We start from the raw sequence: 27,949 nt of genomic DNA on the forward strand, positions 1-27,949 counted from the left end.
CAGTGGCCAAACCAGCCTTTACACTGGAGAACTTACCAGGCGTCTAGGTTCCTGAGAGCGCAGCTGGCTGTGCCCACACCCACGTTCCCTGGAAGCACCCCGTGGCCGGCTGCCCTCAGCAACCGCACCCCTCCCCCAAGGTCACCAGCATTTGTGGATCCAAAGGACGGCGCAGGTCGGGGAGGAAAAGGGCACCTCGTGTGGCTCCTGCCGTGTGGCAAGCACGCCACTCCCCCGCCTCGGTTTCCCGGAGGATGAAGTGGGGCTGTGAGGGGGCGGGTGTGGTCAGGTGAGAAAGGGCTTTGAAAACTAGCCTCCGTGAACTGGAAGGGCAGTGAGAGGGAGCAGTGTCTGGTCCTTATTTGCAAGGAAAACAGCTTCGGCAAACAGACTAAAGCAGATGGTTCTCTCACCAAATCCAAACCAGTGAAGGCTGGTGTGAGCTGACTGCACCTAGGTCCTCAGTGAGCACACGTTGCGGTGGAGCCCCGCAGTGCGCGCAGCACCTACCAGTCCGGCTGAGGTCAGGCACTGGTCCTCCCTGGATGTCCCGTGAGCAAAGCAGCCCCGACGAGGGAGGAGAGAATCACACGTGGCTCTGTCCAGCCCAGCGCCCCCAGGGGGGGTGGACTGCAGATTTGGCTGTAAGCTTCCCAGCAGCCACTGGGAAAAGACAAAACTGTCAGTCACATTCTCATGAACAAAAGCAAGGCGATTTCTCAGGAAACGCTTCCCTCTTACAGGAAAGCCATAGCAGTGTCTCCTAGACACCCTCCCGGCACTGTGACACGAAGGCAATGGCATCTGTTTAGAGGACACAGCGATAGGGAAGCTTTCACGGGGCTGCTTCGTGCTCGTGTTCCACAAAGGCCCCAGCGGGCAGTGAGGTCCCTCCTCCCAGCCGCCAGCAGCGCATGACTCGGCCACGGGTCCCCTTTAAACACCTGTAGGCGAGTCTCAGAGCAGAATGCCGGCCACAGGATTGTATCATTTACTTGAAATCAGCAGAGAATGTTCTAAGTAGAGTTTCCATCAGCTGTGCAGCTGGCCTGTGGACAGAAGCCGGGGGGGGTGGGGAACTGAGCCCAGGGGGCACCCTGAGTCCCCTGCTGAGGCCCTGGCAGGGCGGCTAAGACCCCAAAGACACCCCGACGCAGGAGGAGCGCGCTTCCTTCTGCCTCTTTTGGTGCACATTTGAGATTCTCGGATCAAGACCAACCACCTCAGTGGCCTTTAGTTTTTGTAACTTCAGAGCCACACCAGTCAGCCTCGCTGTTGGAACGCTGACTGCTGATACTCTAGAACCAAACACGTCATGAGGGTCCCCAGGCAAATAAAGGACAGGGCCGTTATTAACAATTCTCTATTTATTAAAAGGGGTCTTAACAGCTTTACAAGCACAGTTCAGATGTGGCCCTGGAGACGGCAAGGCCAGCCTGGCGGCCCCTCCCCCACATCAACACCGAGCGCACACGTTTGGCTGCGCCCCTTGCAGGCGGCAGAGGTAAGGGCTGGGTGGCACCACTCTCGAGAGACACAGGCGTTAACAGGCCCACCTGATTGGCAGGGCAGTAAATCGTCCTATACAGCTGTTCTCTTTAAAAACAATTACAATACAGCAGGAGTTCAAGTCCAGGAGTAGAAATGTACAGTAACTGAGGACAAAGGTTGGTGGCCTCGCCCAGGGCCTGCCGGGACAGACCCCATTTGAGCTCTGCCTGGATTCTGTCACCTGGGCAGCAGCCAGTTGGGGAGTCACAGGCCAGAGTCAGGAGTTCCACAACTGAGCACACGGGCCTTTTTTGGTCAACAGGTGGGCGGCAACGCTACCCCCAGCCCCGCCTGGGGCCCTGGGAATCCGGCACACGTGGCACGTGTGCGGATGAGAACCCAGGGGGCAGGCACAGCCCGGGGTGTTGCCAGAGCATCGGAGATTGTTGGTACCTCCCTAACACTGAGGGACAGGCTTTCTCCAGACTGAGCTGAGACGCTGCTGGCATCCCTCTGTCACACCCCTGCCCCAAGGCCCAGCCAGAGGCAGAGAATATTGGCTAAGGGCATTCTGGTTCAAGGTGGGTGGGCTTTTCTTCCACCTGCAACACAACAAGGAACGCAGACAAGCCCCTCCCGGAACGCAGAGCCGCCGGGGCAGCAGCGGCCGGTGACGCCGCCCCAGCGCCTGTCCGGCCACTCCTGGCACCAGGTAAGCTAAGGCACAGCACGGGCCCCGCGGGGGCGACCGTGCACTGCTTGCAAGAAAGGAAACTGCGTTCACTTCATCTGCACTCTCAACCTGCTCAGAACAGTATGTGCATTTTTCATAAAGTTTCCCTGAATGGTCTTATGAGTGTCAAAAAAGTTTTCTTTCCCAATATAAAACAGGAAAATCACACACATAGTAAAAATATTGGAGGAGTACTTCTTCATAGAGAGCCTCGGGCTGGCTCGAGGCGGAGGCAGAGGAGGAGCTGGGGCCGTCATCTGCTGTGCCAAGTTCAGCTCCCGGCCACCTCCTCACCCGCCGCAGCTCGCCCGGCCCCTGGACGTGGCAGGGGGCCGAGTGCAAACTCCGAGGGTGGCTTTGAAGCATCCAGGCTCGGGGGAGGGAGGGACTCTGAGGACTGCCCGCCCCACACGGGTTCAGGAAGCACCTTCCGGGCTGGCCCACCCGACCGGCCCCCACCAGAGGCCGCGGTGGGCAGTGGGCTGGAACCCACAGGACTGTCTTGAAAATAAAGCAGAAATGATGAACCATGCTTATTAAATAAAGCTGCAACGGGAGGACCACGATCCTACGTGAGAACGGAGGCGGTGGGGGGAGGGGGGGAGACGACGACTTTCCCCAAACTCACAAATTCAACGCCAGACTGAGGAATCATACCGAGAACACAAACCAGCGCGACCACGGGATGCCCGGCTGAGGCCCAGCGCACAACCGCCTAGATGTCCACAACCAGGGTTCTACGTGTGCTTACCACTGACCTACGGCTCTACAACCAGATGGACGCCCTGGCCCGAGCACCAGAGCCCCTGGCAGAGCAGCCGGTGCTCACGGCCTCCATCTGCGTGCGCGGACCCGGCCAGCAGGCGCCGGCGAGGGAGTCTCACGGGGAGGACGAGGGCCGCTCACTGGAGGATGAAGCCTGGCTGGTGCGGAGGCAGCCGGGGCGGGGGTCTCTGGGGCAGCGCCGGCGGGTACGGTGGCAACACAAACTGCTGCAGGGAGAAGCCCTGCTGTGCGGGGAGGCCCCCGCGCGGGGGCAGCGGTGGGCACTGCGCCACTGGGTGCGGGGGGCCCTGTCCTGAGCTCAGGGCGGCGGCGAACGGCGTGGCTAAGCGTCCCGCAGGCACCAGGGGCGGTGGGGGAGGGATGCGCCGAGGCACCGCGGAGGGGGGCCCGCTGGCCTCCGGGGAGGGGTAGGGCAGGGGGGCAGTGGGCGCTGGCTCGGGCACCCTGGGGGGCAGTGGGGCCGGCGGCAGGCCCTGTGGAAGTCTCTGCCCCTTCAGCACCATCTCCTGGAGCTTCTCAATTTTAACCCTTCGCATGTGGGCCAGTTTCCGCTTGCTCTGATAGACATCGATGAAGGAGTCCAGGGGAAGCTCTCCATCGAGAAACTTCTCTGCCATGTTCTGGAGGAGCAGGAGAAACCCGGTTCACGGGGCAGGTCAGCCGTGAGGACACCCATCCCTTCCCTGTCCCCGGCCGCTCCTGGTGCCCCACCCGGGCCGAGCGAGCGGGAAGAGAGGTGCTGGTCCCACCTGCCGGACAGGCAGCGGGCCCTGGGGAGAGCCCGCCTTAAGGTGAGGGGCCCGAGCTGCTAAGCCCCCGGCCGAGACCAGCGTTTCCCTCCCTCCACTGGCTGCGCCCTGCCAGCCCCACACAGTCAGCAGGACAGAAACTCGCTCGCAGCAACGAGGGCCACCCCGCCTGACGGTTCCTCAGAGCACTCGGCCTAGTCCGGCGAGGCTACAACCACACAACTTTGGACCCTGACTCATTTCCTTACGGCTCAGCGAGGCTTAAGCCTCGGGTGCTCAGCTGGTCGTGCCCACAGGCTCTGCCCGGCCAGCTGACGCAGACGGGACGGCCGCCGATTCACAGTGTAGCGTGCACCCCTCACCTGAGGACCAGACCGCCCCCGCTGCCTCCCTGGCCCCCAGGCTGGCGCTCTCCCCAGCCCACCGGCTGGGCTGCCCACTCCGCGCAGCCGGCACGCCTGGCCCTGGGGGAACTGGGCCCAGGCCCAGGTAACTGCCCTGGGGCGTCCCGCTGGGCTGGCTGGATTTACCTCGGTGTCCTCCTCGATCTTGGCCCCTTCCGCCTGCAGAAGTGCTAACAGGGTCTCCAAGGAAGCGCTGCTGGACTGTTTATCTGGAAGAAGCAGGAGGCACGAGAGCGTGAGGGGCACGGGCACACCCTCAGAAACCACCATGACCCCCGGCCCCTCAGGACGACACGCTCCCCCAGTCTCCTCCCCACTTCCCTTTCGAAGAAAGAGTGTACTTTCACTGGACAGGCGACAGGAGGGTCACACCTACTGAGCTGACTTTCCAGGAAGCTGAGAGGAAAGGCCGTAACGGCAGCCGGCGTCACCCTCCCGCCTCACAATACAGGGGCGATTACTGAACGTGTGACCCAACCTTGCAACCTAACCCTGCAATTCACCCTATAATTTATTTCCTTTGGAGTTCTGAGTGATAATTTACATAAATACATAAAGTATACACATCTTAGGTGCACCACCTGAATTTTTACATATACATATGTACATATGTATATATGTATTTACATATACATAGACAAACCCAACCACCATGACCCAGCCTGGGATACAGAGTGTTTGCAAAGGCTCCCCAGGCCACTCCCAGAGTGCCTTCCACTACCCAAGAGTCCTGCCTACTTCTGAACTTCACACAAGTGGAACCACACAGTATGTGCTCTGTGCTGGCCTCTTCCGCTCAATACCACGTCTCCGAGACCATCTGTGTTGCTGCACGAACCGGCAGTTCATTTCTTTCCGCGCTTTGTGGCACTGAAAGTTGTGTAAGTGTCACAACCTACCCACCATTCTGTACATGGACACTTAGACTGTTTCCAAATTTGGCTCTCACAAGGCAAGCTATAACGAACATTCTTGTGTGCATCTTTTGTGTGTGTGTGTGTGTGTGTGTGTGTGTGTGTGTGTGTGGTATGCGGGCCTCTCACTGTTGTGGCCTCTCCCATTGCGGAGCACAGGCTCCGGACATGCAGGCTCAGCGGCCATGGCTCACGGGCCCAGCCGCTCCGCGGCATGTGGGATCTTCCCGGACCGGGGCACGAAGCCGTGTCCCCTGCATCGGCAGCATCGGCAGGTGGACTTTCAACCACTGCGCCACCAGGGAAGCCCGTTGTGTGCATCTTTTGATAGCCATCAGTGAACGTTGTTCGCTTCTGTTGGGGAGACACCCAGCAGTGGAACTGCTGAATCATAGAGCATGCCTACTTTTCACTGTAGCAGGTGCTAACAAACAGCTTCTCCAATTCTCACTCCTCCCAGCAATGGAAGAACCGCGCATCCCCACCAGCACTGGTGTCGCCAGTCTTTTCACCTTTACTCATTCTGGTCGGGTGTGTTACAGTGCATTTTTACTGCAGTTACACAGATACAGGAATCATGGTATCGGACGTCACTGTACACTTCACTGAAGGGGGTGAGTTTTTAACCTTCTCTCTCCTTTTTTTTTTTTGGGCTGTGCCCCTCGGCTTGTGAGATCTTAGTTCTCTGATCAGGGATTGAACCCAGGGCCATGGCAGTGAAAGCACTGAGTCCTAACCACTGGACCACCAGGGAACTCCCCTTTTAACCTTCTCTTAATCTCAGTTTCCTTGAAAGCTACCCCCAATGCACTCAGGCTTCAACAATAGTCAATGCCTGCGTCACTTCATAATGGCTGCAAAGTAAAGTGTGACATTAAAATAAAGTATTCCAGTGATGAATATTTTTCAACATTAACTGTGAGGGCCTAACTTCAAGGATAAAGCATTAGTTGTATATCATCATTCAGAAAATTGCCTTTTTTCTATACTGTTTGGAAAAGGTAGAGTCTTGTTTAAAAAGTAGTCAAGGGCTTCCCTGGTGGCGCAGTGGTTGAGCGTCTGCCTGCCGATGCAGGGGACACAGGTTCGTGCCCCAGTCTGGGAAGATCCCACGTGCCGCGGAGCGGCTGGGCCCGTGAGCCATGGCCGCTGAGCCTGCGCGTCCGGAGCCTGTGCTCCGCAACGGGAGAGGCCACAAGAGTGAGAGGCCCGCGTACCGCAAAAAAAAAAAAAAAAAAAAAAAAAAGTAGTCAAGTTTCTTCTTCTAAATTACTGACACAATCCTATATATAAACTATTTTTTCACAGCAGTAATGACTCTTAGTCTGAAATTGTCCCACAGTAACACTTCTTTCCTGGTTAGTGCAACAGCTTGGAAATGCAACCTTCCCTCAGCTCTTTATTCTTGAAAGATCACCCTAAAAGAGTTACCTAATTTGGTCTTTTTTATCTGATAGGCTTCAAAGAGCACCTGGAGTTCCTGGTATTTTTGGGTCAAACGTGCTTTCAGAGAGTCCAGCTGGGGCTGGTAGAGAAGGTTTCCTTCTGCCAGGCTCCGGTTGCTGGCCAGCGTCATTTCTTTGTTAAGCTGAACATTCTGCGTCTGCAAAGACCATACAGGGTGATGAGAACCAGCGTGTGAGCCCCGAGCCCCACCCCCGGGGCCACCGCAGCAGCTTCTGTTTGGCTGGGCAGCTGCCCCCATCCCAACGCCAGCCCCGATTTCTAGTTTGGACGCTGCTCCCGTTCTTAAAGAGCGAGACCACTTCCTCTCCTTCAGGCCTGCAGGACGGGCTTTGTCCCAGGACCTGCTGAAGCTTTTACCCCAGGAGCTGTGCTGTGACCGGAATTCCTTACCACTGCCATTGTGCTCTTAGGAGCGAACGGCTCTAAAGATTTAGAGCTAGAGTTTTCCAAAACGAGTTGCTGCTGTTCCAGAGAAGTGAAAGAATCACTTTTTATCAGAGGAGGGCCAGTTGGCATGGTGTCAATTCAGGCTTAGTCATCAGGCTTTGAGATCAAACGCGAGAGCCCGAGACCCTGGGAAGGAATCCACTCAGGGGCCCTGTTCTACTCTGTCCCTACGCCCAACACCAGCTCTTCACGTCTGAGCAGAGGCCTGAGCCTCCCCAGCTCCTGACCGCTGGTCCATCAGCACCGCTGATCCAAAGCTGGGGGCGGGGATTTATCTGCCCGACAGGGGTCCTGTGCTTCCGGGGGTGACAGGTCACATGTGGGTGGAGAAGACCGCCTGGACCTCAGGGGTGAGAGGGGTTAATGCGAGGTCTGAGAAAAGGTGAGGAAGTCCTAATGAAACGTAACCAGAAGTACATTGAATAAAAAAGCAAAAATACCAACGTGTCTTACTTCTAGTTCAGCCCCCTTTCCACTTGCTGCTGAGGGGCTCCTCCACAGCCTGCAGCCACCTCGCTTTCTGGACTTGAAGTCTTATTTGCCCCCGTTTCTCTCCAAAGGTCTCCGTCAGCCCCACACCAGCCATCCTGCCCTCCCCTTGATATTTTCTACACCCCGCCCCACCCAGGCTATTTTCGCTGCTACTTCCTTCCTCTTGCTCGTCTGACTGTAGGTTCCTGGCCTTGCTGCCTCCGCTTCAACCCCTCCCCCTCCAGCCATACCCTTTGGCGCTAGCGCACAATTCCCAGCACGCGTGCACGCACACGCGCACACACACGCACACGTGTGAGAACAAAGAAAGAGCCTTGGATGCAGGTCTCTAGCAGGAGGCCCTGACCACCGAGTGGGGGGTCTCACATAGTCTGCATAGTCTGCATCTCTCGCACGGCCCACAGGGCAGGGCCCTCAAGATTAGGCTCAGGGTAAAGCAAAATTTAAGTTCAAACAGAAAATAAAGCCTCTAGCTCAATACTATAAACCTAGCACGGCGGAAACACTCTCCCCTCTCTCACTGCTGCTTTCAGCCAGCAAGGGCTGTGAGGGCTGGAAGGACCTGGTTTAACTGGGCTCCTGGTCCTGCAGACTGTGGAGGGGTCCTGGGGGGCTCCCAGCACCGCCCCAAGCCCTACCCACAGCAGCTCGGCCTCCAGGTACATTGCATCCAGAGGTCCTGCAGAAGAGCCTTTCCTTAGATGAAGCCATTTAAGGGAACATGCAAGCCAACCAGTGCACAGCCACCCTGGAAAACAGCGCGGCAATTTCTTTTAAAACAAAACAGGTAACTACCTTACCATCCAGAAATTGTACACCTGGGCACTTATTCCAGAGAAATGAAAGTTTATGTTCACACAAAAGCCTGCACATGAATGTTCAGAACGGCCTTCTGTGTCATCAAAAGCTTGAAGCCACCCAGGTGTCCTTCAGCAGGTGAACGGCTAAATGCAGTACTACACCCACACCGTGAGCAGAGCACAGACCTAAGAAAGAATGGGCTACTGAGACACGTGCAGCTTGGACGGAGATCCAGGGGACAGGCTAAGCGAAAGAAACAAACCCGCCCAGAGGGTCACAGCCTCCAAGATTCTGTGTATACAACATTCTTGAAAGGACAAAACTACAGAAATGGAGATGGATTCGTGGTTGGGGGTAGGGAAGTGACTGTACGAGGCGACAGGAAGGCTCCTCGTGGCCACGGTGCCCTGCTCTGACCATATCTGTGTCAAAATTCTGGCTTGGGAGTGGACTAGAATTTTGCAAGATGTTGTCAGTGGGGGAACCCGGGTGAAGACTACACAGGATCTTTGTGTTATTTCTTACAGCTGCATGTGAATCTACAATTATCTCAAAATTTACACTTTAATTATAAATAAATAAAACAGACTATTGATGAGATCTTTTGCTCCGACTGGTCTCATCTGATGGACGGGAAGGGGCAGGTATTCAAGGCCACCGTCAGGACCCACTGCCCCGTGCATGCCATCATTCTGACTCAATCAGTTCTGTGTTCAATAAACACTTACCAAGCAACTGTGATTTGTCAGGCCCTGAGTGAGGCCCAGAGAACTGAGAGGAACAGGCACCCTCCTATTCTCAAACTGAGAATCAGCGAAAATGGAGCCGAACTCATCAGGCCCTGACCTCTGAGCCCTGGGGTGACCTGGTCCTCACTTGCCCCGTCCCGGCAGTTCTGAGAACCAGCCAAGCTCTCCCTGAGCAGGCCCCCGGCTCCGCCTCACTGCCCGGTCCCAGCTGAGCGCCCTGTCCGCAGAGGCCTCCCTGGCCGTCCTCGCTAAGCCAGCAGCCGCCCTCTGTCACAGCACCTGTTTCCTTCCTGCCACCAATGGCAACCAGTGAGCACTACGTTTGTGCGCCCGCTCACTGTTACCCCCTTTGGGTATCCTGTCATCTGTGGTGTGCCAAACAGCCAGCACACAGCAGCCACTCAGCAAGGATCTGCAGAATCAATCAGAGAGGCCCTCTCATCCCCTAGAAAGCCAGTCACTTGAGGCTGGATCTGGCAAGCTAGGTGGGTAACAAAACGCAGAGTCAAAAAGAAAAAAACCACGAGCTGTGCTTGCCAAGCAACAAATGCCCCAAATCCTTTATGCAACAGACGGGCTCCCGTAATAGAGGAACCCTTAGGGACTGTGGTGGAGGGTCTCACTCGTCCTGGATCTAAGGGCCATCCGGTCAGGAGTTTCCCCAAGTCTTCAGTGCAGGCAGACCACAAGCACAGGGGTCCCGAGGGGCCACTGGAAAGGCATCGCGTGAGGGAAGTACACCATCCTAGCACCGCCAAGTGCCAGCCTACCGCGGGGGTTCTCAGCATCAGCTGAACTACCTGAAGGCAAGGGGACGCTGACAAGTTCCCCAGGCCCAGACCAGCCCCAGATGAGCCCAATTCTCTAGGAGGGGACCCAGGCCTAGAGAGTGTCTTCAAAGCCCCCAGGTGATCCTTGCCTCACAGTTCCACCCTAAAATATATCTACGAATAAAGCTTATTCTCCTGGGGTCCAAGTCAGGTCAGAATCACTTCTCCTACAACATGTCATGCACCGAATGCAGAGGCAAAATAAAATTCCAGCCAATGCAGACGACCGTCACGCTGGCTGTGCTCTTTCTATCCCCGGGTGCTCAGATGTTTTTACAAGACTATCAGGAAATTCTCAGTGGCCACCCAGGGCACACCCGCACCCTCTCCAGGTGGACAGTGGAGACAGTGGTGGCGGGAGCGGTGGCCAGGGCGTAGGCTGAAGTGGGGAAAAGCCTCTGATAAAGCTCTTCCAGCACAAGCATCGGTGCCCAAACACGCCTTTGATGCTGCATTGGAGAAAGACCTTCCTCCCCAACATTCCTTTTCATCATCCCAGTTGAGGAAAACTGGGAGGAAGCAGCCAGACTTGTTCTATCGTTTGCAAAGGACTCGGGGGGACCCTGCACACCACACTCAGCAAGGCCGAAGTGGCAGCCACCCTGGATGACGTGCAGTCTGACTCCAGCCCCGGTCCTACTGATCCGAGGACCCGTGCGAGAGGAGGCCTCGTGCGGAGCCATACACCCTGAAATTGAAAACTGGGTCCCAGCCTCTTGATGGTTTCTCATGATTCTTTTTCTTAACCACAGAGAAATCTTTTCAGGAAATAAACTGTGGTAATGAAACATTTTTATAAATGTACTCAGTTTCACTTCAGTTTCCTTTTCTGTTCAAAATCAAAGAAAACTGAGATGTGTGATAGCATTTACAGTAAGATCCATTTATACAGTGATTTCTGCCCATCTGTCCATCCGTGAGCAGGGCTGTCTCAATGGATGGTCACCCAAAGCTAACAGCAACCTCTCAGTGGTGCGACTTTTTTTTTTACTTTCCTCCTTCTACTTGTGTATAGTGTTTGAATCATTTATAATAAGCATGTATAAATTTATAGAAAGTAATTATGTTTTAATTAAAAAAAAAAAACCTGTTAGGTATTAGTAGAACCAGAAGGGCAGAGGCTCTAGGGAGATAAGCTGCCTTTCTTTACAACAAACAAAAACCCAAGGTCTTTTACATATACTTGTCCAGGCAGAGTGGGAGGCTTACATCACTATATGACGTTTTCACAGAATGTACATTCTACCTCAAATGCACAGGTCATTATTTGGGTTGGGGGAGTGTGGAAGAAAATAAAGTTGGTGAGGAGGAAAACAGACATAAACTCCCCTCTGCATGACACACGCAGTGGTTACAATTGAGAGGCACTCGGGGCCAGGACGGGGGCCTGCCTGCGCCCCACTGTCCAGAGCTGGGTCAAGGTTTGGGTCTGCAGTGGATGTTTTCCAAACCAGATGCTTCCACAATGTGAAGTTCTGATTTAAGCTGGCCTGTCTGCCCCTTCAACTATAATTATAACTGTGCCTTCCTATAAACACTACAATGGGCAAATCTGCCTATGTTTCCAAGCTAAATCTTTTATGGAAAAATACTCAGAGTAGTCCCTTACTCCCCCTTTACACTATAATATAATCCTTATAACAAAGTAAATGACATTATTGGATTATGTGAGCAAATTTCAACAAAATAGATGGAAATTCTTGATCGTACTAAAGTTCTTTAAATGCTCAAAACCCAGTAAGGACACGGGAACTAAGATAAAAACACAGGTTTGGAGGATGTCCCTGGCAGTCCAGTGGTTAAGACTCTGTGCTTCCATTGCAGGGGGCACAGGTTTGATCCCAGCTCAGGGAACTAGATCCCCGCATGCCACGAGGTGCAGCCCAAAAACAAAACAAACCAAAAAACACAGGTTTGCCCTCTCACCTACTGCGATGCTAAGAGGCCTAGTATTTGTACAAAGTAAAGGATCCCATTTTATTTAACAAGTAAACATTCCGTCTGGTAGATAAAACACTCCTCACCAACAACTTTGCTCGAGCCCCTGCGTATAAAGCCCCTCCTCAAGGCCCTGCCCTGGCTGTGGCTCTGGGCCTTTTTCGACTCCGAGAGCCGCACGGAAAGCTACACACGCTCTCACTCCCTGATCGCCGGGTGCTCTCTGAGGCACAATTCACCGCTCCATCCATCCCTGTAAGTGTTCAGCTCGAAGCTGAACTGCACCAGCCCTGAGGGGTCTACACCCACCATCTCCTTGTAAAGAACACCTTTACTAAACGCCCCTCGACTCCCCCAAGCTGAGCGCCCCCTGTTGCGCCAGAGACCCTACTGATATAACTGAACTGGCTTTCCTTCAGCACACAGTGACATCTGAGCTCTTTTTTGTGGCCTCACAGAGCACACCCCTGGTTTTACTCCGTATTGTAGTTCACGGTGCTTGTCCGTTCATCAGTTTATTCATTCATCCAAAAAAGGATCTTCTGAGGCACTGTTACGCGCTGACCCTGGGCAGGGCTGGCGATGGACACAGGGGCGAACGAGGCAGGCCGGACCCTGCCCTCACAGAGTGCCCCTCGACTGAAGACAAATTAAACAAAGTCACACCAACAGCTATCACTGTATCACAATGGCGTTTTAACTCTCCTGCGAGAGTGACGGGTGCTTGTAGTGGGCTGAACAGTGGCTCCCCAAAAGAAATGTCCACATTCTAATCCCTGGAACCTGGGAATGTGACCTTATCTGGGGAAAGACTCTTTGCAGATGTAATTAAGTTAAAGAAGACAAAGGTCATCCTAGATTACCTGGGTCGTCCTAAATCCAATGGCAAGTGGGTTTATATAAGACACACAGAGGAGAACACATAGAGGAGAAAGTCATGTGAAGACAGAGGCAGGGAATGGAGTGATACGGTCACAAGCCAAGGAGGCCAGCAGCACCAGAAGCTGGAAGAGGCAAGCAACGGATTCTCTCCTAGAGTCTGTGGAGGGAGCATGGACACCCCTGATTTAGGACTTCTGGTCCCCCGGATTGTGAGAGAATAAATTTGTCTTGTTTTAAGCCACCAAGTTGTGTAATGTGTTACGGCATCCAGAGGACTTGATCCAGGGCTGGAATCTTCCACCTCTCCTTGAGATCCACTCTCCATCCTGCTCTGTGCCCCAGGGGCCAACTGGCTGAACCACATCCACCACTTAGGCCCCTTGCCTTCTGGTTCTAGCTGGATTCAGCGATGGGGACTGCGGGTGGGACGAGAGTGAAATGAGGAGGGGGTTCTCTGGGTCCCCTTCCTCTGGGGTCGCTGTAGGTGACCAAACCCCCCACCCCAATCAAAAGCAGCCCCCTCTCTCGTTCTCCACACCCAGCTCCATCCCTCAGGCCTGAGGCTGAGAAGTGCACACCTGTGGCCCGTTCTGCACCAGCCCTGGGGGGCTCTGAGTGCCCTGTCTCGCCAAAGGCCTGACGGACAGAACTGGAATGGCTTTTCCCAGGAAATACAACGACGTCTGAGTTCACGCTCACCCTTCTGATGAGAACATCAGGCCCCTTAAGAGGAAAACTGAGCCCTGTTCACTCCCCGATACCCAGAACCCAGCACAGTACCCATGCTGCTAAGTCTGTGTCCACCTCAATCCGGAGGACCCCTGATTGCTGGGCCTCAGGCCACACCTGCCAGTTGTTAAAACCTTGCTAAGCTGCTCTGAAGATTAGCGTCTTTGAATGTTTATAATAAATTTTTAAACAGTAACATCACAGATGAATGCTCGTTATTACAACCAACCAGGTGAAACTATCTGCACCCCTACTTTACCACAGGAGTGATCACAGTTTGGAAAAAAAGCATAAAGGGAAAAAATTAAGATTATGACAGTGATTGCTCTAAAGCGAAACTACCCATTACCGCGTAGACATAGACATGCAACACACATGTGGAGACTCATTAGAGGCGGGTAGAATGTGGGAGTAATGTTTATGATTGTGATGGCCTGGAAGCCACAATACTTTACACATCTTTTTTTTTTTTTTAAGTCACTCATGAACTCCAGCACCTAGACTATGTATGGCTCATAACAGCCACCGCAACGTGCTCCAACACAGCGGCTTGCGCGTTTCATTCATTCATTCAAGAAATACTTAAGAAGCACCATTACGTGCCAGGCTCTGGGGGAACAACAACCAGAACACAGTCTGTCCTCCTGAGCATATGTCTCCGCGTCAAGACCGCCACGGAGACGGGCGGTGTTCAGCTCACAGGGCCTAACTCCAGAGGGCGCCATTCACCCTGTGCTGCAGCCTGTAGCCCTGACTGCATTTGCTATTCCAAGAAAAGGCTCAGGGGAGGAGGACACATGTATATGTACGGCTGAGTCCCTCTGCTGTACACCTGAAATTATCAACATTGTTAATCAGCTATACCCAATATAAAATAAAAAGTTTAAAAAGAAAGGTTCAGGGGAAAAAAAAAAATCAAACAGATGCGAACTTAAAAGATTTAAGTAAGACAACTTGTGGTGACGTGACAGCTTCACTCTCGCCAGCACCTGACACAGTTCAACAATATCTGTGAACATTTCTTGAGTTCTCACAGCGTGCTTGGCACTGTGCCACCGTCCCTTCACGCATTGTATCTCCTTAATCCTCTCAGTGAGGGTGAGACAGATTTGTCCCCATTTTACTCAGGAAAAAGGAAATGCAATCTTAGGGAGGTTTAAGAGATCACCAAAGTCACAAGTGCCAGGAAGTAACTCCAGAGGTATGACATTAAGAGTTAGAGCATTCTGTCTCCAGGTGTGTTTTCTACAGGATTACACCACGAATTATGCCACAGAACCTACCCAGTCTACCACCACTTCTCTATTTTCAAGTTCCAGTAATCACCTAAATTTCATTTCTATTTATGCCTCTCATTTACCCTTTTATTAGGATATTTCAAACACAAAGCAAAAGCAGAGGTAAGTATAATGAATCCCCGTGCGCCCTTCTCCCAGGTTCAGCCATTAGCGACATTTGCCAGTCTTGTTTCTTCTGTACGCCCCACTTTTGGGGGGGAAGTATTTTAAAGCAAATCTCGGCATAATATCATTTCACCCGTAAAAACTTTAATATGTATCTTTAATGGGCAAGAACTTCATAACTTTAACTACAATGCTGTAACTACACTTACTAAAAATTCTTTAATTTCATCTTTTGTATGTATTGGCTTGAATTCCTCTGAGCATTCTGCCTCATCTGTTTGAGTATCGGAAATAATTTACACAGGGAAAGCAGGATGAATGTTTGATTTCGCCACCCCTCCACTTCTAAAGCCAACTTTTAGAAGATTGAGTTAGTGCTCAAGCAACCTCCAAAAACGACTAATAAGCTTTTTCTGGAGGTGTCATTATTAAGTAACAGATTTTTAATCAGCTGTAGTCATTAATCTTCCTAATGCTCAAATTGTCCGTGGCCAGTGGGAGACACTTTGAGCTGGCTCTTAGGCTGACATACCCCAGAGGTTTGACAGCTGCCCTGCTCTCTGGTAAAACAAGATGTCCCAGACCAATCTGTACATTTGCTGCCCCTAACTCAGGTGGGGCCTCCTCAAAGAAACACTGGTTCCTTTTGGTGGGAAATTCATTTTGATTTTGATACTTTCCTCTCCAAATAAAATTAAATAGAAAGTTATATATAATACAAAGATACAGAATGAAAGAAATCTTAGCCTTTTACTTTCCACTAGAAAAGTTCAGGTTGCATTCAGACTTTGAACATAGCAGGCTTATGGATTAGGTGATAAAAAGGTTGGCATGCATTCAGCCAGGTTAACCTCGTTTCCTTTTGTTGTGCTACACCTGATCTAGTTCACCAATTAATTTTACAGTAGATTTCACCAAAGTCACATGCAATTTGAGTTTGGGCTTTAATACTAAAGGTTAGGTTATCAGAAAACCCAAATTCATCTTCCATTCAGTGAAAAGACCTTCCCAGTGATGCACTCATTTCACCAGAGTCTTCCATTTGAAGGCGGGCTTTCAGGTGGAGCCTGTAATCCAAGCCTATAATATCCCAGAGGTGACCTGTAAACACAACCCAGTGTGGCTTGATTCAATCCAAATGTTCCCTGAGTTTCTATGAGAAAACTTAACAGTTGCTGAGTTGGACTGTTTAACATGTTAAAAAAATTAAGGATAGGAAAATACAAAAAATCCAGTGAAAGAACTGTAGAACATTATGAAACTGTTCTAAAATACGACAATCTCGTGGGCTGTGCGAAACCATCTCCAAGGCTACAGCCTACTCGGGAAAGTAAATTTGCCAGCTGCTTATCAAACGTTCCACTGAAACAACCACTCAACAGAACATATTAAATTAATAAAGACTGCTACTTCTGATCGCAGATATCAAAATCCTTCTTGTTGAGAGAAACTTGCTGTCCTCAGAAAGTAGCAGACACTCGACCAATCCCTTCCATATGGAGCTGACTCCATCTTAAAAATTAGTATGTTATTCACCGTAAGTGCAACTGACCACAGGAAATGCAAAAAGCTAGGCTTGAAAATAAACGGACTCGCCCCAGGGAAGATGTGGTCTCAGCTACACAGGATTTGATTGTTTTCTACTTCTGGCAGGCACAACATACCAGGGTGTTCCGTTGTATTTTTTTTTTTTTTTTTCCCTAGAAGACGTATTTCCTAATATTCAGTGCGGGGGCGGGGGGGGGGAGAAAAAAACAAGATCTGTCCCACTTCCTGGACTTGTGTGGATAGTGGTGTGGATAATAAATGTTACCTTCCTAGTATCACTGGCCTTGTAACTCCTGGGGACTCTGCGTGGAAGAAGGGATGAGGAGCAGAAGGCAGGATGGGGCCCAAACTGAACACGATGTCACCTGCCTCTGTCCCTCATCTCCTAAAAGCAAGGGGCTTGTCACACCTGGCCCCAGCCTAGTCCTACAGAATCAGAATCTCACAGCAGGTGAGCCAGGACACAGAGAAGCCCTCACTTCATATAATCAGAACCAGTCAGCTGCTGGTTAACTGAGCAGTTTGGTTAAAGCAGTAACTCACTAAACACATAGAATTTTAAAGACCTATCCATTTTTTTCATTTAAAGTAAAGGTCCTTTCTTAGAGAAAGGGTCCACTAGCTCGATTTCCAGAAGTTCTTTGCCTAGACCACATCCTCTCATGTGGGGAACCTGAAGACACTGGACAAGCAAGATGAGAACAGAATCCTTCTGGAATACTAGCAAGCTTTTTTTTTTCTAGTGAATCACCTTATAGTAACTCTTTCCAAAGCACTCAGCTTACAGTTTTCACTCTCTCTTTTCACGCACGGTTCCTCAGTTGCCATAGTACTTAATGAAATCATGTAATTACTGTAACAAAATCAGAATGAGGGACTTCCCTGGTGGCGCAGTGGTTAAGAATCTGCCTGCCAATGCAGGGGACATGGGTTCGAGCCCCGGTCTGGGAAGATCCCACATGCCGCGGAGCACCTTAGCCTGTACGCCACAACTACTGAGCCTGTGCTCTAGAGCCCGTCAGCCACAACTACTGAGCCCGTGCGCCACAACTACTAAAGCCCGCACGCCTAGAGCCCGTGCTCCAAACAAAAGAAGCCATCGCAACGAGAAGCCTGCACACCACGACGAAGAGTAGCCCCCACCCACTGCAACTAGAGAAAGCTTGCACGCAGCAACGAAGACCCAACGCAGCCATAAATAAATTAAATAAATTTCAAAAATTAAAAAAATATATATCAGAAGGAACAGGTCTGAGAGAAAACACACTTGACTCTCGGTAATCACGCAACTGTGGTGTGGGAGCAGAAATGCCCGGGCATCTAATCATGATTGGCGGGCGGGGGGGGGGAGCATCAATCGTTATATTTGATGAAGGGCATGGAGAATGCCAATTACTGGAACACTTTAGTTAAGTAGAGGGAGGTCAATTAATAGCTTCCACCATAATTTAAAAATCCAGATCCCTCCCCCCCTCCCCAAAAGAAAGCAGCCTACAGAAGACAGAATTTCTAAACTTTGCTTTTCTTATTAGTAGTTTCTTGCCAAGACAACCAACCAAAGCGTTCACTTGTTTAGTGAGAGCTTTGGGGTTTTCCCCTCTTCACCACAAACTACAAGAAAAGCATGTACGAGAATTTTCTGGGAGAGTCTTTACACAGGTGCAGATAAGAAAATGCCTATCCAGGTAGATCCCAGATGTATATCAAGACAACATCTTTTGACAATTTTGCTTTTACATTTAAAATACATCATGACATGAACTTTCCAACACCTGACTCAAGAATTCAGTTTGATAAAAGTTTACTCTCACATGACTGAAATTATTCATCTTCTATTCAGTATGAGAAAATGCTATTCTAATAACGAGATTTTTTTTTTTAGTCTGTGGGTAGAGAAAGGGATTAGTCAAAGGAGAATGAGTTACTCTAAATTATTCTACTTAAATTTCACAACAAAAAAACTGCAATTATAAGTGATGTAGGGAATAAGATGTTCTAACTAAAATAATTGCCTAGATACTTAAGACTGACTCATTTTCAAAAAAATTAAGTGTTGATATTTTAACAGATTTATGCTCAAAGATGTTAACCGCAATATAATTTATGAAAGCCAAAAAACCCAGTACCTAAATATCCAGTAATAAAGGACTAGTCACATAAATTGTGGCATACCCACATGATAAAATACCATAAGCCACTAAAAATCATGTCATGTAAGGATCTTCTGACAAAAAATAAGAAAATGCCCAGAGCATAAATTTAGATTAAAAACAAGTCAAAAACTCTACATGCAGAATGATCCTAGTGGTAGAAAACACATAAAGAAAATGTATAAAATGTTCAACAGTGTTTATCTGAGCGGTGGTATTACATGTGATTATATTTTTCTTCTTTACAGTTGTATTTTTAAATTTTTCTATAACATGTTAAAAATGTCATTTTTTAAAGGTTTGATCAATTGGGATCAGAAATCTTAAATCTTTTTTTTTAAGAAATCTTAAATATACTTCCTTGCTTTATTTTTTTTTAACTAATTAATTTATTTATTTTTGGCTGCACTGAGTCTTCATTGCTGTGCACAGGCTTTCTCTAGTTGCGGTGCCTGGGCTTCTAATTGCTGTGGCTTCTCTTGTTGCGGAGCATAGGCTCTAGGTGCGCAGGCATGTGGGATCTTCCCAGACCAGGGCTCAAACCCGCGTCCCCTGCATTGGCAGGCGGATTCTTAACCACTGCATCACCAGGGAAGTCTCCTTCCTTGCCTTCTTAAACAGAGTACATGAAAGCACAAAGGACAGCCTCTGATGAGACAGAATCATCAATATCAAGTAACTACAGTGGGTCTATGATAAACCAATATCGCTGGGCCATGGAAGCAGATGGATACATGTATGTCCTTAAATAAGCATTTGCCCAAGTGTGCCCCAGGGAACCTAGCCCCACCAGACTGAGTTCTGCGATGGAGTAAGTGTGGGAAATACTACAACACACACTAGCTGTAAGAACCAAACCAAACAAAGCAAAGCAAAACAAAACCCCTCTTATTTCGGCAGATTCCCCAGATTTCTTGCCCACAGAGCCCTCTTTCTGTAATCGCCATTAACAATCCCAGAATTAGGGAAGCACTACCCTAAACCAGCCTCAGCCACTTCATTCACAGCCGCCACAGCGTCACTTACTGGCATTTATCATGGTCACGCACTGTGTTCCACAGTTTACAAACATTATCTTATTTAATCCTCCAAAGTCTCATAAGGACGGTATTTTAATTCTCCCCTTTTAAAGATGAGGAAACCAATATTTAGAAAGGTTAATCCGTGTCCGAAGTCTTCTAACAACCCAAATCCTATGCTTAACATTTTTTGTGCAGCTTCATTTATTTCTGGATGGTGTAATTGGCTCTATTAGTTTTTCCTACACCCTTTAAAAAATCTGCCACTGACAGATTAGCCATTGGACCAAGCACGTTATCTGAATTGCGTGCAAAGCAAGACTCAGCAGGCTGTGCAATGAGTCCGGTGTAAGCCTCCAAGTCAAAGGGTCTGGCTGCCTGAAAATATTTTTTCTCAATCCTCTTTCAGCTTCTAAGTGATCTCCCCGCTTTCTGGTCTTACCCCCTCAAATCCATCCTCTCCTGGCTGCCTGAATCATCTACATAAATCGCCAAGTATGACTACACCACTCCCTGGTTTAAAATCCCCCCGTGGCTCCCTCTGACTGGAGAGTGAAGCCCAAGCTTTCTCAGGAAACATGGGGCTGTCTGGTTTCTGCCCGCCTCTCCGGCCTCGTTCCCCCCACGCCCTGCCCTGCCCCTCCAGCAAGGCCTGCAGTATTCCTGTGCACACAATCTCTGCTTCTTTCCTCTGTGCCTCTGTTCATGCAGCCCAGCCCCATGCCTGGAAGCCCTTCTCCCTCATTACCTGGTTAACTCACCCTTCCAATCATAGCTCATGAGTCATCTCCTCCAGGAAACATTCCCAAGGATCTCCCTGAGCCCTGCAAAGGTTCACCACGTCTCCCTCCCGCTAGGGCGTGTCCTCACGCATACCCTGAAACTGGCTTTTGCATACCCGCGAGATCCTAAAAGATGAAAACTCTGTGGCTGAGCGGCTTCACACCCCATGCCCCACACCCCGGCCCCACACGCAAGGTGTTCCATCAAGGTTGAGTAAATGAATAAACTTAGCCTACCTCAGCTGTGCTCACATTAATGAAAGCCGCTGTCTGATGGCAAACACCAATTAGCACTTACTGTTCCTCTGCCAACCTCAGCCCTGGGCTATGGTTATGAATATAACCTCAAGGTGCCATTAGCTAACCTTGGAGATAATAAAAGACTTGATTTGAAAGAAACATTAACTATGACACTGCTTGTAATATAACAACTATTCAAACATCTGCTCTTCACATGCACTCTTTGGTACAATGAACAACGTTGCTCACAATTCCATGAGAAATGCGTTGAAAAGCTTTCCCCTGACATACTGCAAGGTAACCTACTGACAACAAAACTACATCTACTGCTCTATTTTCACTCTTCCCTATGAAGTAACTCTACAAAGAACTTTCCTCTGTCTTTGTACCACTGGGTAAGATGGTTTTCCTGAATAATGATGGGATGTGAAAACCCCACACAGCTGAGGAAGGAAATAAACCAGCTAGAACTCTTGCCCCGGCATGTTCTGAGCCTCAGCGATCACATCTGTGAGCCGCGGCTGACGCACAGGTCATTAGAGACACCCCTGCACTGCTACCTGGCATGATCCCCACAGCAACATTCCGCTACAAATACTGTGATAAAAGCCAAATCTACAGTGAGGCTGGCTTAGCTCAAGAGCACCTCAATTCTGCACATGACAATGAGGCTCAACCAGTGCAGCCTGTCTCTGGGTTCCTCCTGACTAATCTGTACGGTACAGGCACTGCAACAGGACATCAACTTGCCTGTGAAGTCGAGTCATCGGACCCGTGTCCTTCCACGGCACCTCTTTCCTTCTCCCAACCCAATTACTCCTCATGGCCTTTCAAACTTCTATATTCTCCTTGACTTCAACACGTGCTTGGACGAAGTCAGCCCCCGAATTTGTATGTCTAAGCAAAGCATCCCCCTGAGCTCCAGAACTGCACTCAGCTGCCCGCCGGACGATGTCACATAACTGCCCTGCTTGTCCCCCACACCCAGGCTACCACGGTCTCAAGGACCACCCCCCCTTCCCTCCTCCAGCCTCGCTCTGGCCCACCCTCTCACTTCCACTCAAAGCCCAGCTACCTCCACTCACTCAGCAGCACTAACTGGGCACATCCTGTGCTCCAGGCATGTGCTAGGTGCCAAAGACACAAAGATAAACGTGATAAAATGGAACCCCCAGGCCAGTCGGGGACACAGGGAAGCAAGGGACTTACAAAATGTGTCTCAAATTCCACCGAGGAGGCATACCAAGAGGCTAAGGGACCGTGTGTCTGGGACTGAGGGGGGGAGAACATTTGGAAGGCAAAGCTGATGGGGTCCCTGGGTGGGCAGGGGAGGGGGAGAGACAGCTCCACAAGGGCACCATGGTGTGAAGGGGTCCAACCAGCTGGTCTGCATCTCCCCTCCCAGAACTCTAGCTCAAATCCTAACCTCTTCTCACCTGCCCTTCCGTTTCCACCTCTGACCTGGTCTTCCTGAACCTCGCCGTGCCAATCCAGCCCCTGCTGCCAAAATATTCTTCCTAAAGTGCTCTTCTGATCGCACTGCTGCTCTGCTCCAAAGAGTCACAGAAACTCAGTGCTGCCACAGGAACCGCCATTGAGCTCTCACCTGGCTCTCCGCCTCGCCAGCCTTATTTCCTATCACTTCCCTTCGCACTAGCAAATCTGATCTGGTAACTCAACGAGTCCTAAAACCTGTCCCGTGCTTTCCTGCTCAGTGCCGTGCTCAGGTTGTCACTCCTTCGTGGGCCCCCACTTTTGTCAAAATACTACTCAGAGAAATAAATACCTAATTCAAGACAGTGGCTCCCTGGTGGGTGGGGAATCACGTTCCGGATGGAGCACAGAGGGCTCTTCTCTGGCTTGGTCGTGTTTTCTTCCAAAGCCGCTTGCAGGTACACAGATGTTTCTTGTATCATTCTACACCCTCGTATAGGAATTACTGTATTTGATCATTTATTTTCTTAAATCTTACTTGCCTATCAAAGTCCATCTCTTGCAGTAGGAACCTAATCTAGCCAGGAAGCCTCTCATCTGACCTTCAATGTCATTTACAATTCACATGTGGCCTTTTCCTTATTCTCTCTCTCTCTAAAAAAACAAAAAAACTGTGGTAAAATATACAAAACATGAAATTGACCCCTTTAGCCATTTTTAAGTGCACGTTTCCTGCAGCATTACATACACTCATATTGCTGCGCCATCATCGCCACCATAATCTTTTTCGTCTCCCCAAACTGAAGCTCCCTACCTCTTATTCTCTCTTGTATTGATGTCTGTGTACTTGGTTTCTTTCCTAAATTATAATATAGGGATTATACGCTATTCATGCTTCTATCCTTTATAATGCCTCGCACACAGTAGGTGCTCCACAGCATTTAAACGAAATGGAATCTCTTGAAATGGCAGAAAGGACACTATGCCTTCTATTTTTGGCAATACTACTGAATAATAACAATTTAATGAGTGTTCACTCTGTGCCAGGTACCATGATAAACATCTTTTTTTTTTTTTAAAGATTTATTTGTTTCACTAGTTGGTTGCACTGGGTCTTAGTTGCGGCACGTGGGCTCCTTAGTTGCGGCATGCATGTGGGATCTAGTTCCCTGACCAGGGATGGAACCCAGGCCCCCAGCATTGGGAGCAGGGGGAGTCTTATCCACTGCGCCACCAGGGAAGTTCCTATGATAAGCATGTTAAAGGCTTATCTCACTTAGTCCACCCAACAACCCTCAACCCTACGGAGTAGCCTACTGCTACTATCCCCTTTATTTTCAATGAGGAAACTGCAACTGGAAAGACTGAATACTTGCCAAAGGTCACATTGCTGGTATCAAAAGCCAGTTCTGTACTGTACCACCCCCACTGCACTTCTGATCAATACAGAAGAAGGAGACAACAACTACATGAAATAAGGGATCGGATTTCACCTAAGACTAACAATTCAGAAAATCTCTTTAAAGAAAGGGCGCTAGCCTCTAGTGACTTCACCTGCTCTTCCACTTCGCCTCACAAGAACCTTACAAGGCAGGCATGGTTACCATCCTCACTTTACAGTGGAAGCAGAGTTTAAAATAAGTCACAAAACTCTCAGGTTCTTTAAAAAGTCAGATAATACTGGATTTCAGAAAATATTCTGGGGCATTAGTAATTTTTTACACAAGCGTTAAAGTCATAGGTCCACGGAAGAGAAGTTTTAAACATAAAAGTTGAAGCCTTTATATATACAATAATGATTGTACAACAGGAACAGAAACAAACTCCAGTAGCAGACACTCAAGGGTTTTAAATCTTAGCTTCTAAAAACCAGTCCCACCAGTGTTCAGAGCTTGTTTGAGGAAGCAGTCCCTGGTCGGTACATTTCAATAAGCCATTGTGATTCCGCAGTAGCTTCGCAGCCCCACACAAATCACACCAGAACACTCCTTAGGGAAACAGCTTCTTCCAGACCAGACTCTTTACTTTCCACAAAACAATCTATTTTTCAGACCCTCAGAGTTTTTGCCTGTGGGCAGTTTCACTTGCCCCAGGAACAAAGATCCTGAATTTGAATCCTTAGTGAATCATTAGTTAACACCAACCAATCAGCATTTCCTCAGAAAGCACACGGGGAGCAATGACCCAGGAGGTCCGGTTTAGCTGCCTAATCCCCTAAGCGACCGTTCCTTTTAAGGGAGTGCCCTGCAAGTCCAATGGGGTTAATGTGGACAGATAGAGAAAGGCACATTCCACTGCCATGTAAAAATAACTTTAAATAAAAATAAAAACGTGTACATAACAAACATCAGCCCAGAGCACAAGGGAAGAACCTACAACCACTAGGGATGTACTGCATTTAGAGAACTGCATACAGACAGGAGGAACAGGAAAAGAGAAACCCACGGGCAGGGAAAATGAGAATGTCTGCAGCTCCGGCATGATTTGAATTTAGTCTCGAGCTGGACTAAAGCTCAGATGCCACAATTAACACAATGTAAGTGAAGCATAATGCACAGCTGTACTTAAACCTGACAGTGAATGCCTTCAAAACCCAGCCACACTTCCCAGCCGCCACAAAATAGCCCCTCAGGCTTGAAGAAGCCTTACTCTACAATTTAAAACACTTCCTTCGGCCAAAAAAAAAAAAAAAGCCTTTGCTTCAGGGTTAAGAGATTCTTCGCTGTGCAAGCGCTGTTCATGTACTGTCTCATTCTAGTCCTACTGAGACACATAATCCTTTTGACCACAGAAAGGTAAATGTTTCTTAGGCTAACACCAAATAAAAATTCACTTTATAGATTCTTAAGACCCTATAACTGGTCAGGATGAGCTGTACGTGTGATTGTCAGTAATCGTTCTAGAAAGAGAACTACAAATTACTAATTGCAATTACTCTTTATTGAACACTAACTGTATGCCATGTTAAGGACTTGACGTGCACTCTTTCACATAATCCCCACATCAACTCTAAGAAATAAATATTTTCATATATCCTTCCCCAGCAGAGGCTCACAGAGGTGAGGTGACCTGCCTGCAGTCACACAGCCGGGCAGTGGCCAGGTCTGGCCTGGAGTGTATGATTCCAGAGCCCGAATGTTCTTTAACACCAGATCATAAATGTGCCATTTGGTCAAGAGTGGACAGTTCACAAAGTGTTTTCTTCTACTGTGTCTCACAGCCATCCCCAAATAAACCAACACACAAGATTAGTAGCTGAGTGAAACTACCACGGTCAGAATTTTGGTTGTTCACATCACACCAGTTCCTTCAGAAACGCACCACACACGATCAGGGTAACAGGACTTGCAAAGGGTGACCGTGGCTAGGTGAGCTGCCTGGCTAAGGTATTTCGGTCTTCACGTTCAGTTTCCTTGTTCTAAAAGCAGTACACCCTGAAGAACAAACTTCTGCTGAGTAACTGAACTTAACGGTGTGGTCTAATCAAGAGGAGTTGGCCCTCAGTATTTCTATAGGATACTCTGGTATGAAGGTCACCTTTAACCCCCCCCCCAAAAAAAATCCTGCTAGATTAATTTGCCTTTCCCTTTAAATAGTAACCTCCAGTTTCTCATGTAGCGGAAACAGGTGAAGCTGGAGTCAGCAGAATGACCTGACTCCACAATCTTCCCTCCACTAAAAAGCAGTTTACTTCTATTAATGTTCTACTAATATAACTACAGTACTCTGTTCTGAAACTGCATAGTCACATATAATAAAATAGCTTGTAGGCAGTGTTACCCAGTAGAGAAACATACCTATCATTTTATTATTAAACTAGAAAGATGCCTGCTGACAATCAACAAAAAGGTCTCCTGGCAACTGAAAAGCAGAGAAACTAAGCAAAGATTTTCTTTCTTTGGAGACATGAAACTCTCATTCAGTCAAGAAAGATGGATTTTGTCACTTATTCTTCTCTAAAAAGGAAAGCGCCACATGGAGACCATAAATAGGGTAAACTGCATCTCAGAGCAAGTTGTATGTGCCAAGTTGTTACAAAGCCCGGGAATACAAGGGGTGGATTAATGGAAAGACTGATACCATCTTACTACAGTGGCCTCTCTGTAGCTCAGGACAATGATCTGTTGAGGGTTTTCCAGTGATTTTGAATGTGCAACCTCCATACAAGCCCCCTTTTAAAGGGGCTGGCTCAGTGCTGAACAATCACTCCCTCTTCGGAAAGAAAGCCAAAAGCCCCCCCACAGGCTTCTGGGTGAGAAGCTCAGCCCTGTAGGCGTGGGAAGGCTCAGACTTCAGAGACAAAGGAGTAGGAATGGTAGATGGGCTGGGGAGAGCTGGATCGGCCTGGGTCCACCTGCCTGGAGAGGACCCAGACTCACAGGACTGGACTTTCAGGGAAAGAGTTCAAAAGGGCTGGGAGAAAAGGAGAAAAGAAAGCGCACATTGCAAACGCAAGAGTGAAGTCAGTTACCCCTGAGGACAAACCACGCCGCATGGGATGCAGTGAGATACCCAGAAACAGCGGTGGCATGCCTTCCAGAGACTGGGCAGCCCTTCCACTATCAAAGAGGTGGGGCTTGGCTGTCAGCCCCCGACCTCCAGTTTATCTCCTCCCCCAGAACAGCTCTGATTGAATCCTCCTTGGCCCCAGCAAGGAAAGACACTGTGGGGCAAAGCTACCCTACTAGAATTACCACATTCCCTTCTTCCACGGACAGGGCAACTCTTACCAGAAAGGGCATCCTGCTGCCACCCTCAGACCCCTCCCACAAAACCCTGGAGAAGAGCCCCCTGGGATAACGCTGTTAAGGCCACTTCCAAATGAAGTCAGACCCTGGAGGGTCCCTCTGACACTCAGGATCCCTCAGATACATGGACACCTCAAATCTTAACTGGGTTAAGTCCGTGGCCTCGTGTCTCCCAACCCTGGAGACCTCTGCCTAACCCTAAAACCCCATCTCAGAACTACCTCTCAGACTTAGGTACAGACCCTCGGCCCCCAAACTCATCTTGGAACCCCCAATCCTTTCCTAAGATTCTATCTAGCTAGTCCACTCAGCACCTCAAAACCTATTCTCAGACGCCAATAACTGCCTCAGTCCCCCTGTACCTCTCAAGCCCCCGCCCCCCCGCCCCCCTCAGTCCAGTCTCAGGCACCCGTAATTCTCAACTACCGTCCCCTCTACCCTCTACCCTCTCCAACCCAGTCTCGAACCCCCAATTCCCTCCTCGCCCCACCAGACTCAGCCACAGTCATCCACGTCTCCAAATGCCCATTCTAGGCTCTCTAATCCCTGCTCCACTCCCCGCCTCAGGACCCCATCAGCCCCCGCAAGCCCCGTCCCAGGACGCTTTTCCCAGCTCCGCCCCAGCCTCAGTCCCCTCACCCCCGACCCCGTCTCAAGAGCACCCCCCATTTCTCCTCCCAGTCCCCTCAACCCAACTTGAGGCACCGCGACCGCCTCCGCCTTGGGCCACCTCCAGCCCGCCGCCAGCCCCCGGCTCCGCGCGTCCCCCTCGAGGCCCCGCCGCCGCCGCTGCCGCCGCCGTCTCGAGCCCCCGCTCGGCTCACCTCCTCCATCTTCTGCACCATCTCTGTCAGCTGCCCCTCGTCCTCCAGCAGCTCGTTGAGCTGCACCAGCGACAACCCGGCGAACCGGGCTTCGCTCCCGGCACCCGCCATCCCCGCGTTTCGGCTGCCGCCGCCGCCGCCGCCGCCGCCGCCGCTCTGGCCGCCAGGCTCCGCGGACCGGAAGCACCGACCTGAAGGCCCGCCCCCAGAGGGGGGGCACGTGACGCCAGCCCTTGGGCCGTGACGTCATCACCGCGCGGGCGGGCGGACGTGACGTAGCAGTCTGGGCACCTGGCGGGAGGCGTGTTAGGGGCGGGGGTTGTCTGAGGAAAGGTAGGGGGCTTCTAAGGGAAGGGAAAGGAACCTGGGAACAGGATTGTGACCCAGTG

General features: G+C 50.0%; 1 protein-coding gene across 3 annotated transcripts in view; it reads right to left on the reverse strand.

Annotated features, from left to right (window-relative positions):
• Positions 1–27,744, reverse strand: part of VPS37B (VPS37B subunit of ESCRT-I) — a 31,343-nt gene extending 3,599 nt beyond the window's left edge. Inside the window, exons 1-4 of one of the 3 annotated variants that reach the window (XM_049698112.1) lie at positions 27,561–27,736; positions 6,509–6,680; positions 4,290–4,372; positions 511–663 (exon numbers count right to left, since the gene is read on the reverse strand). In XM_049698112.1, coding sequence (XP_049554069.1) covers positions 511–663; positions 4,290–4,372; positions 6,509–6,680; positions 27,561–27,671 — 519 coding nt within the window. In that variant the 5' untranslated portion in view covers positions 27,672–27,736. Of the gene's footprint in view, positions 1–510; positions 664–1,349; positions 3,631–4,289; positions 4,373–6,508; positions 6,681–7,444; positions 10,506–27,560 lie in introns of those variants that run through there. The other 2 variants (XM_033440846.2, XM_033440847.2) reach the window with 2 other exon arrangements.
• Positions 27,745–27,949: the final 205 nt, after the last annotated feature.

The sequence above is a fragment of the Orcinus orca genome, chromosome 15 (genome assembly GCF_937001465.1).
Source record: "Orcinus orca chromosome 15, mOrcOrc1.1, whole genome shotgun sequence".
NCBI classification, from domain to species: domain Eukaryota; kingdom Metazoa; phylum Chordata; class Mammalia; order Artiodactyla; family Delphinidae; genus Orcinus; species Orcinus orca.